Below are 12,194 nucleotides of genomic sequence, written 5' to 3'. Positions count from 1 at the left end.
TTAATTTACGAAATCTGTTCCCAAGTATTCCCACGCCTAAATAGAGGCTTATGTGATTGTATCCCAATGTAGTCAAGGTTAGAATTATTCTGTTTTTGTGAAATACCATATCTGTTTGGGTTTCTTGCGGTCAATTTGCAGTGTACAAATTATTTATAACTATGTTCCAGGCCCCCGACCATCCGCTCAAGGAAAAATATGTCCACAGCTGACTGTAATTGGGGACGCCTGCCCTAGAACTTTATAGCCAAGCTAGTTCCCCCTCGTATGGTTTTCCTGGTTGCTGTATCTTTGGCCCGACACCAGTCTAGTCATTCACCACTATCCGGCCAAGTTCCACTGTCAATGGCCAACTGTTTGTACTGAATTGTGTAGGCAAGGCTACAAGAGCCCACACAGAGCTCTTGACTCATGACGGACTAATGATGAGCACATTACCCTATGTTGGTGACATTAAAGGGAGCCTTGTGTCAGGGGGATGTTGTTTTTCTGTGAGACGGAGGGAGGTCTTTGTTCCATGTCAGTAACAGCCAGCAGAGAGAGCTTAGTGTGTAAGGCTTGTTTGTAAGTTGGCACGCCCTCTGAGCCGGTATAGAGAGGGATGCCAGGCCCAGGCTTTAGCTGACACTCCACTTCCTCTTTTGTTTCACTCCAGGAAATAAGTGCTGTGTTTGCTAATAGGTTATGCTATGTGTTTGCGTAGATCTTATCCCTTTCCAGGCCCTACGGCGGCTCACAGCTTTAAGAGAATGGGCTTTGTAATCCTTTGTCTCTCTGTGCTTTAAGGGTGATGGATCGTGTCTAAGGCGTTGTGGCTAATTTTACATGAGGGTTAGTTGCTGCCTGCCTGGCTGGCGTGCTGTCGGTGACTGAGGAATGGGACTGTTCTGGATCCCTTAGGATGTCAACATTATGACTGAGGACATTCACACCTCTCTACCCGGGCCGAGTCAATCCCTCAGAGGACAGGAAGGGTGAGATGGTGGCTGTCAGGGCCGGGGGTTTGATTCGTTGCCTCATGTAAACGTAAACTCCCATGTCCTCGTGTTCTTCAGCGTCTTTTAGCAGACTGAAATAGCGTGTTAATCTGCCTTTTATCTTGGTCTTTTGGCCTGGTGCCTCCTCACCCCCCCCCCCCCCCCCCCACACACACACACACACACACACTACTATCACACATCTCTATTGGACAGACCTCGCCACAGTCGAGTATCATGACTTGAATTCATTCAGTTTCACATTTTCATATCATTAGTTCACCACCAATGAGTTTTCTGGATGAAGGGACAATCCGAAAACGTTACCGCCATACAATGTGTGCTATTCTTTAAAGGGATACATTTAGGCAATCAAGCCCTTTATCTACTTAACCAGAGTCAGATGAACCCATGTAGACCATTTTATGTGTCTGCATCCAGTATGAAGGAAGTTGGAGGTAGTTTCACGAGCCAATGCTAACTAGGGTCAGTGCAACAACTGGAAGGCAATGGTATCCACTAGCATGCTAACAGACTTCCAGTCATTGCGCTAATGCTAGGGGAAGTAAATAAAGGGCTTCTTTGCCAAAATCCTGAAGTATCCATTTAACCTAACACTTTTCTCTCTCCCCAGTGAACAGACATAACCACCTGAAGGACTTCATGCTGGTGGTGTCCATAGTGATCGGCATTGGAGGCTGCTGGTTCGCCTACATCCAGAACCGTTACTCCAAGGACCACATGAAGAAGATGATGACGGACCTGGATGGACTACAGAGGGCTGAGCAGAGCCTGCATGATCTACAGAAGAAGTGAGTGTCTTTCACTTCAGCCACTGTAGCAGAAGGAAGCAGGCCAATCAATGTAAGCCCATAGAAGTAGTGACTGAATTATATCATTCTAGAATTATAATGGAGCCTCATTTATCTGCTGGTGTTTCATAGTATCAGCCAGTTCCATGCTATGTTGTTTTTGGTACTAATCTAGGCTCTTTCTATTAGGCCTGCTTCATTAGCAGATTAATCATATTGGTTTGCTGTTCTCATAATAAAACGTCTCCTACTTGATGTCGTGGTGGCTTGACGTTGTGGTGGGAATTTGGGGACAGTCAGTGTCCATTTAGTCAAGAATTAGCGGCTTTTTCAAGTTTGTCATGTTGAAAGGCCAATCCATAATCTAACGGAAACAGAAGGTGGAGGTTTAACTGTTCTGAGGCCATCAGTTGAGTTCCTCATTCTATAGATGTAGTATTTATTAGGATCCCCAATTTTAGCGGCTAGTCTTACTTGGGTCCAAACTTTTAGTGCAGTCAAAAAAAAATCCTGTCCGCAAAGAGTGGAAGTGATCTCTATGGAACAGCAATGAACATCCTTTGAACTAAGCCTCACAGCTGATCACAAGAGGAACTTGTTGTCACCTGTCCATGGAAATGATTTTTCTTAATGATTATTCCGCAACCACCTTTTGAAATCTGAGCTAGCATATGCTTGTGGTTTGACTCGGAGAGAGAAACTGAAGTCTTTGGTTTCTCCCATTGGGATCTAGTGGAAGTATACCTCAACTCCCCTTCCTCTTCTGTGGCCCTCTCTCTCTGGCGTCTGTCCTGGTCACTAGTATTATAGTACCCCGCACAGCTGCTTTGGTGGGGTGTGCGTGGGTGGGTGTTTCTGTATCGTGACAGGGGAGCGGATAGTATGTCTTACAGCATGGTGTAGTGTGGCTGTTGAATACAGACCAACAGGCTCATTCGCCATTCCAGGGCATGGGGACAAGCCAGGAAGGTCAAACTCTTTCCCCTGCCAGGAGGCTCAAGCGCTTTCCCCTTTGCCAGGAGGCTCAAGCGCTTTCCCCTGGCAGGCAGACTGCCTGGCTGTCCTCCCCTTTTTTTATGCTGCAGTCTAGGCTTGGGCGATAAACCGTATACCAGGATATTTTAGATATACAGATGGCATGATTTTCAGTACCTTTTAAAAAAAGTGCTACGCCACTGGTTATATCAAGAAGTTAAGTATAACTATAAGAAATCTAAGACATGTCAAATAAATGATATCCAGCTTCAGCTATGCATTTGGTTTGCTAACTTTCTAGATAGGTGGCTAGATGTCAAGATTAAGCTTCTTGTTTACAGCAGAGAGATTCAACCCCCTCCAGGATCAAGATCTCTGTTGCCTAAATAGTTTTGTGTGTCACTGTTTCTTATTTGTAATATAAATTTGAAATAGTGCCTCTTGTATGCACTTCTGGTAACGCCGTATCCCCGGTATGGTACAGAAACAGTATGAACATTTGTAGAACACTGTAGTTTCTTGCCTTGTAATTTCTGCCATTAGCACTGACTATATTCATGCTTTCTGATGACAGGATGGAGATGGGTTATTTTCACATCCTCCTGTTCATCTATGGCTCAATCATGCTGACTCGTACAGTGGCTTACTTGACGTAGAGCACAGGAGGCTGCTGACTGGAGAACAGCTCATAATAATCTCCAGAACGGAGCTAATGGAATGGTATCAAACACCTGGAAACCATGTGTTTGATACCATTCTACTTATTCCACTCCAGCCATTGCCACAAGCTTGTCCACCAGCCAACCTCCTGTGACGTAGGCCTACTGATCCACCAACCTAGCCTAACCATAAAGAGGTCCCCATCTGATGTCCTTGCTACCAGGTCATTGATTCTGCATGGGCGTGCTGTGTGTGTTCCATAGCCTTGCTAGCTGAGAGTTTTACCGGGGCTGTGTCCTGTGCTGAGAGGAGAGCAGCCCTGGAACAGAGTCATGTTATGCCTCTTGACGTCCCTCTCTCCCCAGACAGAAACGTTGTATATCACATCCTGTCAGTTGGGAACAGGGGTTAGTAATGCCCTCCCTGTTCATTCACTGTGATAGTAAAACATCTCTGGCATTCCTCACGCCACCATGTTGTCTGTGTTGTCTGTTTTAAAAAACAATCTCACCCCCCTGCTGTGGGACATTCAGATGAGGCTGCAACTCTCTGAAACACCTAGTGACTGTCTTATAAAGCATAATCATTTGACGTGCCAATTAGATGTATGTATGTATTCTTGTTTTTTTTCAGAGGCAGTGCAATATCTCATGCATACTAGGTAATGTGCATGCAGTTTTTGTATTGTTGCTGTTTTGTAGTTTGTTACTATGGTGTTATAGACTTTCATCTACAGTTGTTATACCACAGCAAACCAAAGCATTGAGATGCCTGGTACCCTCCTGTTAAACACTTGTTACTGTAACAGTGAATGGGAGCATACAGACTGACTGTGTGGGAGTGTGTGAGCCCTTTAATGGAAGCAGGGGAACAGAACATGCAAGACAGGGTGACTCAGTGTGACTGGGTGGACAGGCTGGCAATGTCTCCTGTGCTCCTCCGGGGAGCTGGGGAGAGGGGTCATCTCCTCTGTGTCTTTAGCCGTTCCTGCGTCCTGCTGCCAGCTGCTGTCTGGCCAGACCTTCAAGGGAGATCCCGTGGCCGGATCAAGTCGCCTGGCCACGAACCTCAGCCTTCCGTTTTAACTGCAGTGGGACGGATGTAGGGAGGGACGTAAGGGAGGGAGGGGGCGCTCCTTGGAGCGGTAGGCCTATTTGACCTCGTTTTTACTCTGGGTGCCTTTTAACAACACCAGCGGGTGCCAGGCATTACCTCTTCACACGCTTTCCATGTCACCTCCACCACTTACTCACTCCTATGTGGACGGATGTCTGCTGTAGTGTGTGTCTGCTGTAGTGTGTGTCTGCTGTAGTGTGTCTGCTGAATGCAGGACAAGGACAGGTCTCTACTAAACAGGATCATTAGATGATGTGGGTGATGGATATTGTGTTTATACACCTCCTATATATGGCTCTTGATAGGTATATTTAAGTGATAATGCCAGAGAAGCCTGTGTTTGTAGCATATATTGGCACGGATGTTAGGCCCGAGACGAAGTTGAAATGCGCCAATATATCCTCCAAACACTGGCTTCGAGGGCATTATCACTTTTATACAATGGGTTACAAACATATTCAAATAATGATTGACATTATTTTATTTTTATTTTTTTTATTTATTCATACTATTTCATCCTTCCACAAGATATAGTCCCGACACAAATCTAGGGTTGCTACCCAAGCCGGCTGGTTGTTGTTCTATCAGTTCCGTTGCCAGAGACGAGACCCAGTCGTTCAGTCTTTTTGTTCTGTATCTATGGACGCGACCCAGGCGTTCATTCTATATGTTCCATTGCGATACTGGCTGGTAACGTTCTTCTTGCTTGCTAGCTAGCCAACTACGGCTAATTTATGGTCACGTCAAATAGTGCAGCCAGAATAACAGCAAAGTAGCTACATTTGCATTTGTTTAAGCTGTATTATTATTTGGATACATCCATAACAATGAGCTAATGAGGTGCAATTTTGTCTGGCATAGAAAATGTGCTCACTTGTCAGGACACTGTTGTTCAGAGGAGCTAGCCAACAACACAGCTAACAACACAGCTAACACAATCACTTCAAACTGAAGCTGGAAAGACTGCAAACTAGCTGCACTCCATTTCGTTTGACCTTTTTTCAATTGACATTTCGTTGTATACAGTGCATACGGTATATCTAGTCCTCATACAGTATACAGTGCGCATTCAAAGTATTCAGACCCCTTCAACTTTTCTAAATGTTATGTTACAGCCTTAATCTAAAATTGATTAAATAAATGTATTCCCTCATGAATCTACACACAATACCCCATAATGCCAAAGCGAATTTTTGCTGTGGAGATGGGAGAACCTTCCAGTATGACATCCATCCCTGCAGCACTCCACCAATCAGGCCTTTATGGTAGAGTTTCCAGACGGAAGCCACTCCTCAGTAAACGGCACATGACAGCCTGCTTGGAGTTTGCCAAAAGGCACCTAAAAGATTCTCAGACCATGATAAACAAGATTCTCTGTTCTGATGAAGCCAAGATTGAACTTTTTGGCCTGAATGCCAAGCGTCACGTCTGGAGGAAACCAGACACCACCATCACCTGGCCAATACCATCCCTACGGTGAAGCATGGTGGTGGTGGAATCATGCTGTGGGGATGTTTTTAGGGACTGGGAGACTAGTCAGAAACGTGAGAGAGATTAATGGCGCAAAGTACAGATGCTTGATGAAAACCTGCTCCAGAACGCTCAGGACCTCAGACTGGGGTGAAGGTTCATCTTCCAACAGGACAACGACCCTAAGTACACAGCCAAGACAATGCAGGAATGGCTTCGGGACAAGTAACAATGTCCTTGAGTGGCCCAGCCAGTGCCTGGACTTGAACCCTATCGAACATCTCTGGAGAGACTTGAAAATAGCTGTGCAGCGACGCTCCCCATCTATCCTGAGCTTGAGAGCATCTGCAGAGAAGAATGGAAGAAACTCCTCAAATACAGGCTGTCATGTGGTCTGAATACTTTTTGAATGCAGTGTATCCATAAAAATGATGCCAGCTGATCCATAATTTAGACAGGCAGCGTTTCTTAGCCAGTCTGACTCGTCCCAACTCCCGACACGTTCATTACTATGGGACAGCTGGAGATCAAATTTGAATATTAGAACAATGATGCAAATGTCGGAGAGACAGACAAAGGTTTATACAAATCTCCGCTGTTGAAAACTAAATGCTAGTCTAAAAGAAATGTAAGATAATGTCTAGATGCTTTTTATAGTGGAGATCAAGTGTATAAATTGTCTGGCTGGGCTGATGAGACAGTGGATTGCACAGTCAGATGGAACAGAGTAAATAGGCATTTTAACATCATAGATTTAGCTGGTGGTAACTTGTGGAATAGACACCGGATGAAATGCGGTTTTAACCAATCAGCATTCAGGATTAGATCCACCCGTTGTATAAACAGATGTGTATATATATCTCCACATTCTGCTGCTGTTCATTTTCCAGTTGCTCATAAATGACATTGATTTAAAACTAGTCTCACTCGTAGGAATGCTATTCATGCAAATCTATATCAGCCCAGTTACAGCCTGGAGGTACTGAGCCGGTCCTGCAAATAGGCTTTGATGATGTTCGCTTGTACAGTACATAAGTCCTTTGTTGGACCCTGCAGTGCAGTGGGGCTGAGTGTCTGCATTGGTCTTCTCTCAGTGGAGTGCCTGCCTGGCCTGCCGTTGTTGTTGCTGCTGGAGCTGTGGCTAGTGAATGGTAGAGGTCAGGGTCGAGAGCATTAGTGGGAGGGCCCACTGCCCACATTTTCCATCCTCAGACCCCAGGATCACCTTTCACTGTTGCCTAGCTACCCATCCACATCATTCCGACCAACAGATGTTTCTTCTCCATGATCAGTCTGGATTTGCCTCCCTCCCTGACAATTTCTAGAATGTGCAACACATTCTGACCATTCTGATTGGCCCCAGAAACTAATGGGTTGGGCCAGAGCCAACCTACATGATCATGTTGTCAACTTCGATACTCTGGTTAGATTTGTTAGGCTATCGAATCGCTGATGAATTTTTGCATAACACTCCCCACATTTTGAAATGAAATCACACAAACAACATGTAGGATGGCAGATTCAGACAATGTATGTAATAGAGCAGCATAATTCAATTCAGGGTGATTCGTCAGGCTACTCTTGACTGCAGCTCTGCCACCTCTCCCTCTGGTGGGAGGAGGCTGCTCTCTGGTGGTGTAAAACAGCATTCTCTCAACCCACACCCAGTAAAACCTGTTATCACTCTTACTGATTGTTTTTGTAACTTGTGCGGATACTCCATGGATTCAGGTTAGTTTATATAAATTGAAATTCTGTTAATAATTCCAATGCACCAATTCTAATCAGATATTGATCATCTCAAATATATGTGATCTCTTTAAAACATAGCAGCCTAGGTTGTATACAAGCTAAAGCAGTCTCCCTGTGGATCACGTGAATATCTACAGTTCTATCTCTCCATGTGGGCCCTCTGTGTGTTTGAACTGTGGTCTTGTGACAGACCTCACAGGATAGTGTGACGTGACACTGTACTAGCCCAGCATGACAAAGCCAGCCATCCCACAAATGGACTCCATGTTGGTCTTGATATAGTAATGTTTGAGGCGCTGGGGACCACATGTTTATGATGGTAATACAGTACATTATCATTCTACTGTGGCAGAAGAAGAGCACCATAATCCCAACACAGAAAGACCATAGCGTACTGGGCTCTGTCACAGCTGGGGCTCCCATTCCTGGCCTGTCCAAGCCTTGATGTCATTCAGCCCTCTGACAGCTGCCCTCTGCACGTTAGCTATTGTTTTCAGCCACATACTGTAAGATGCAAGCCCCTCATTTTATCGTTACACACAGTCACTTACATACTTAGCCGCTGGGCTGGTGCAGCCGCATACTTAACTGCTGGGCTGGTGTTAAGCCTCATGGCATTGTCTACAGAGTGAGTAGACTCTCTCTTGACTGCGTCTCCGTTGCTTTTGTTCCACTGAATAATGCATTTAAGTTATTTTGTAGTTTTCATGAATGACGGTTCAGTTGTGTGTGTGTGTGAAATGTCAAGGAAGCGTGGAAATTCCTGTGATAGGCTTACAATCCGGAACTACAAACTAGTGCTCAACTGTTTGATGTAGTTACAAGGCAACAGGCTGCTGGAGGCAGTGTACTTCCACTACTGTAGCTAGCTCTTGAAACTGGGCCCTGCCTGGAAAACAAACCATGTCTTTGTCTGCCCGGGGAATCTCAACTACATGTAGCATATAAATCAGAGGACGACAGAGACTCCTAGCTCTCCAGTGATGGATCCCTTGCTTCCTTGGGCTCTATAGTGGTCATTCTTTATAGCCAGGAGCATTGAGGTCCGAGGACAGCTGGTTGGAGGATGCTATGTGGACATGCCAGTCTCCCTGGCATCTAGTAGTAAAAAGATACAGGCACTTCTATTGTTTGCCCCTGTCATTGCTGAGTCACTGATTACTAGCACCTGTAACAAGACCCTAGAATTCTTCCTGGTCAGGCCATGTGGTCAGGAAAAGAACAGATTACATCTCATGCTTTTCCTTGTCTGATTATTTCTCTCTCGCGCTCTCGCTCACTCACACTCACTCTCTCTCTCTCCCTCCCCCTCCCCCAGGCTGCAGATAGCCCAGGAGGAGCACCGTACGGTTGAGGTGGAGAAGGTGAACCTGGAACAGAAGCTGAGGGATGAAATTAACTGTGCCAAGCAGGAGGCCCAGCGGCTCAAGGAGCTCCGCGAGGGCACCGAGAACGAGCTGAGTCGGCAGAAATATGCCGAGGAGGAGCTGGACCAGGTACTGGACTGTACCACTTTGGAGAGGGACGGGTGGAGAATCAATGCAGGTGGATGAGGGGGAACTAGTCTAGTGGGATACTTTTTGAGAGACGAGGTGTGGTTGAGGCCAGTAACAGAAACCTGTAGAGTAAAGCCCAAGAGGAGAGACACCCCAACTGACAACCCTGTTAACCAGTATATATTCTCGGGAACCAGCTATATATTTAGATGGATTAGATGCCGAATGCGATCAGTAGGCATAACTCCCACTCAGCTCAGGAAAGGAAGCAGCGATCAGCCCGCACAAGACAGGTGAGCAGAGGGCTCATGTTGTGTACTCTCATCAATCTGCTACTTTCACTATGGTCTCCTGAGAACAAATCAAATCAAATGTATTTATATAGCCCTTCGTACATCAGCTGATATCTCAAAGTGCTGTACAGAAACCCAGCCTAAAACCTCAAACAGCAAACAATGCAGGTGTAGAAGCACGGTGGCTAGGAAAAACTCCCTAGAAAGGCCAAAACCTAGGAAGAAGCCTAGAGAGGAACCAGGCTATGAGGGGTGGCCAGTCCTCTTCTGGCTGTGCCTGGTGGAGATTATAACAGAACATGGCCAAGTTGTTCAAATGTACATAAATGACCAGCATGGTCAAATAATAATAATCACAGTAGTTGTCGAGGATGCAGCAAGTCAGCACCTCAGGAGTAAATGTCAGTTGGCTTTTCATAGCCGATCATTAAGATTATCTCTACCGCTCCTGCGGACTCTAGAGAGTTGAAAACAGCAGGTCTGGGACAGGTAGCACATCCGGTGAACAGGTCAGGGTTCCATAGCCGCAGGCAGAACAGTTGAAACTGGAGCAGCAGCACGGCCAGGTGGACTGGGGACAGCAAGGAGTCATCATGCCAGGTCGTCCTGAGAGGCATGGTCCTAGGGCTCAGGTCCTCCGAGAGAGAGAGAGAATTAGAGAGAGCATACTTAAATTCACACAGGACACATTGCAGTCTGCTGGAGGAAGCAATAGTCACTCCTTTATCTGAGTTCAGTTCTCAATATTTGACTAGAGAAAGGGCCTGAGATACATCCTTTCCTAGGCATGCTAAAAACAGGGAGCTATTTTATTTAGCCTACTTTCTGCAGAGGAACCACTGTGCTAAATTTCAGGAAAATCAAAAAATGCATTAATATTCTTATTCCGTTTTCACACATAATCAGCCAGAGAATATTTTGAATCCATCTCTGAATGCTTTCATATGACATAACAATTAGATTCGCAGCTCCTGACTGCAGGGCCCATTGCACCATACCCTAAACCATGGCCTAGTTCTTCAGAGGATTTGGAATGCTCATTTCATCTGGAGGGTTTCTCTGGAGGTTTGTTCTCTTGTTGTCGTGTCCCAGTGGAGGTCAAACCAGGTCAGCCCTCGTGCCTGCCTGATCAGACAGGAGAACCACTCTGATGTCACATGGCCCCCATATACAGCCCTAACTGTCCCTGTGCACATGGCTTGCAGGCCCTCTGCTCCCCTGGCTGGCCCAGTGCTGCTCCATTAAAGCTTGGCAGTGATTGAGTCTAAGGGCGTCTGGATGCCTCTGTGGCTCTGGGCTCATTTGCACAGCTCTTAATGAGGCTGTCAGGAGACAAAGAGCTCTAGCTTTCACGAGCCAATGAGATCACGTTTCCTTCTCCCACCTCCACATCCACACCAGAGAGACTTGTCACAGTGTGGGAATGACACATTTGTCCTGAATACTCAACTTGTGTGTTGGACTTTGACCTTAAAGTGTGGACTTTGGTGTGTTCCTTTTGCTGCTGTATTGAGTCAATAAGACGTTATGTGCTGTATGTTGACTTTGTGTGGGTGTGCAGGTGCGCATGGCCCTCAAGAAGGCAGAGAAGGAGCTGGAGTCTCGCTGCAGCTGGTCCCCACCAGAGTCCCTCCAGAAGTGGCTGCAGCTCACCCATGAGGTGGAGGTGCAGTACTACAACATCAAGAAGCAGAACGCTGAGAAGCAGCTACTGGTGGCTAAAGAAGGGGTGAGATGCCACAGGACTGGATATACCGCATGAGGACTAGAGATGGCGATACTGCATGAGGGCTAGATGCAGTGCATTCGAAAAGTATTCAAACCCCTTGACTTTTTCCACATTTTGTTACGTTACAGCCTTATTCTAAAATAGATTAAATTGTTTTCCCTCCCTCATCAATCTAAACACAATACCCCATAATGATAAAGCAGGAACAGGTTTTTATAAATTTTTGCAAATGTAATAAAATAAATGAAATATCACATTTACATAAATATTCAGACCCTTTACTCAGTACTTTGAAGCACCTTTGGTAGCGATTTACAGCCTTGAGTCTTCTTGGGTACAAGCTTGGCACACCTGTATTTGGGGATTTTCTCCCATTCTTCTCTGCAGATCCTCTCTAGCTCTATCAGGTTGGATGAGGAGCGTCGCTGCACAGCTATTTTCAGGTATCTCCAGAGATGTTCAAGTTTGGGCTCTAGCTGGGCCACTCAAGGACAATTCAGAATCTTGTCCCGAAGCCACTCATGTGTTGTCTTGGCTGTGTGCTTAAAGTCGCTGTCCTATTGGAAGGTGAACCTTATCCCCAGTCTAAGGTCCTGAGTGCTCTGGAGCAGGTTTTCATCAAGGCTCTCTCTGTACTTTGCTCTGTTCATCTTTCCCTTGATCCTAACGAGTCTCCCAGTCCCTGCCGCTGAAAAACATCTCCACAGCATGATGCTGCCACAATGCTTCACCATAGGGATGGCGCCTGGTTTCCTCCAGATGTGACGCTTGGCATTCAGGCCAAAGAGTTCAACCCTGGGTTCATCAGAAAAAGAGAATCTTGTTTCTCATGGTCTTTGAGTCCTTTCGGTGCTTTTTGGCAAATGGGCTGTCGTGTGCCTTTTTTACTGAGGAGTGGCTTCTGTCTGGCCACT

At 45.9% G+C, this 12,194-nt stretch overlaps 1 protein-coding gene across 1 annotated transcript in view; it reads left to right on the top strand.

The window, feature by feature from the left end:
- The window catches only part of stim1a (stromal interaction molecule 1a), a 38,735-nt gene that overhangs the window by 17,351 nt on the left and 9,190 nt on the right, over positions 1-12,194 (top strand). Inside the window, exons 7-9 of the mRNA XM_038961031.1 lie at positions 1,612-1,789; positions 9,081-9,258; positions 11,113-11,280. Of these exons, the coding sequence (XP_038816959.1) occupies positions 1,612-1,789; positions 9,081-9,258; positions 11,113-11,280 (524 nt within the window). The remainder of the gene's footprint in view (positions 1-1,611; positions 1,790-9,080; positions 9,259-11,112; positions 11,281-12,194) is intronic.

Source organism: Salvelinus namaycush, chromosome 23 (assembly GCF_016432855.1).
Source record: "Salvelinus namaycush isolate Seneca chromosome 23, SaNama_1.0, whole genome shotgun sequence".
In the NCBI taxonomy this organism is placed as follows: Eukaryota; Metazoa; Chordata; class Actinopteri; order Salmoniformes; family Salmonidae; genus Salvelinus; species Salvelinus namaycush.
This window is presented reverse-complemented; position numbering and strand designations above follow the sequence as displayed.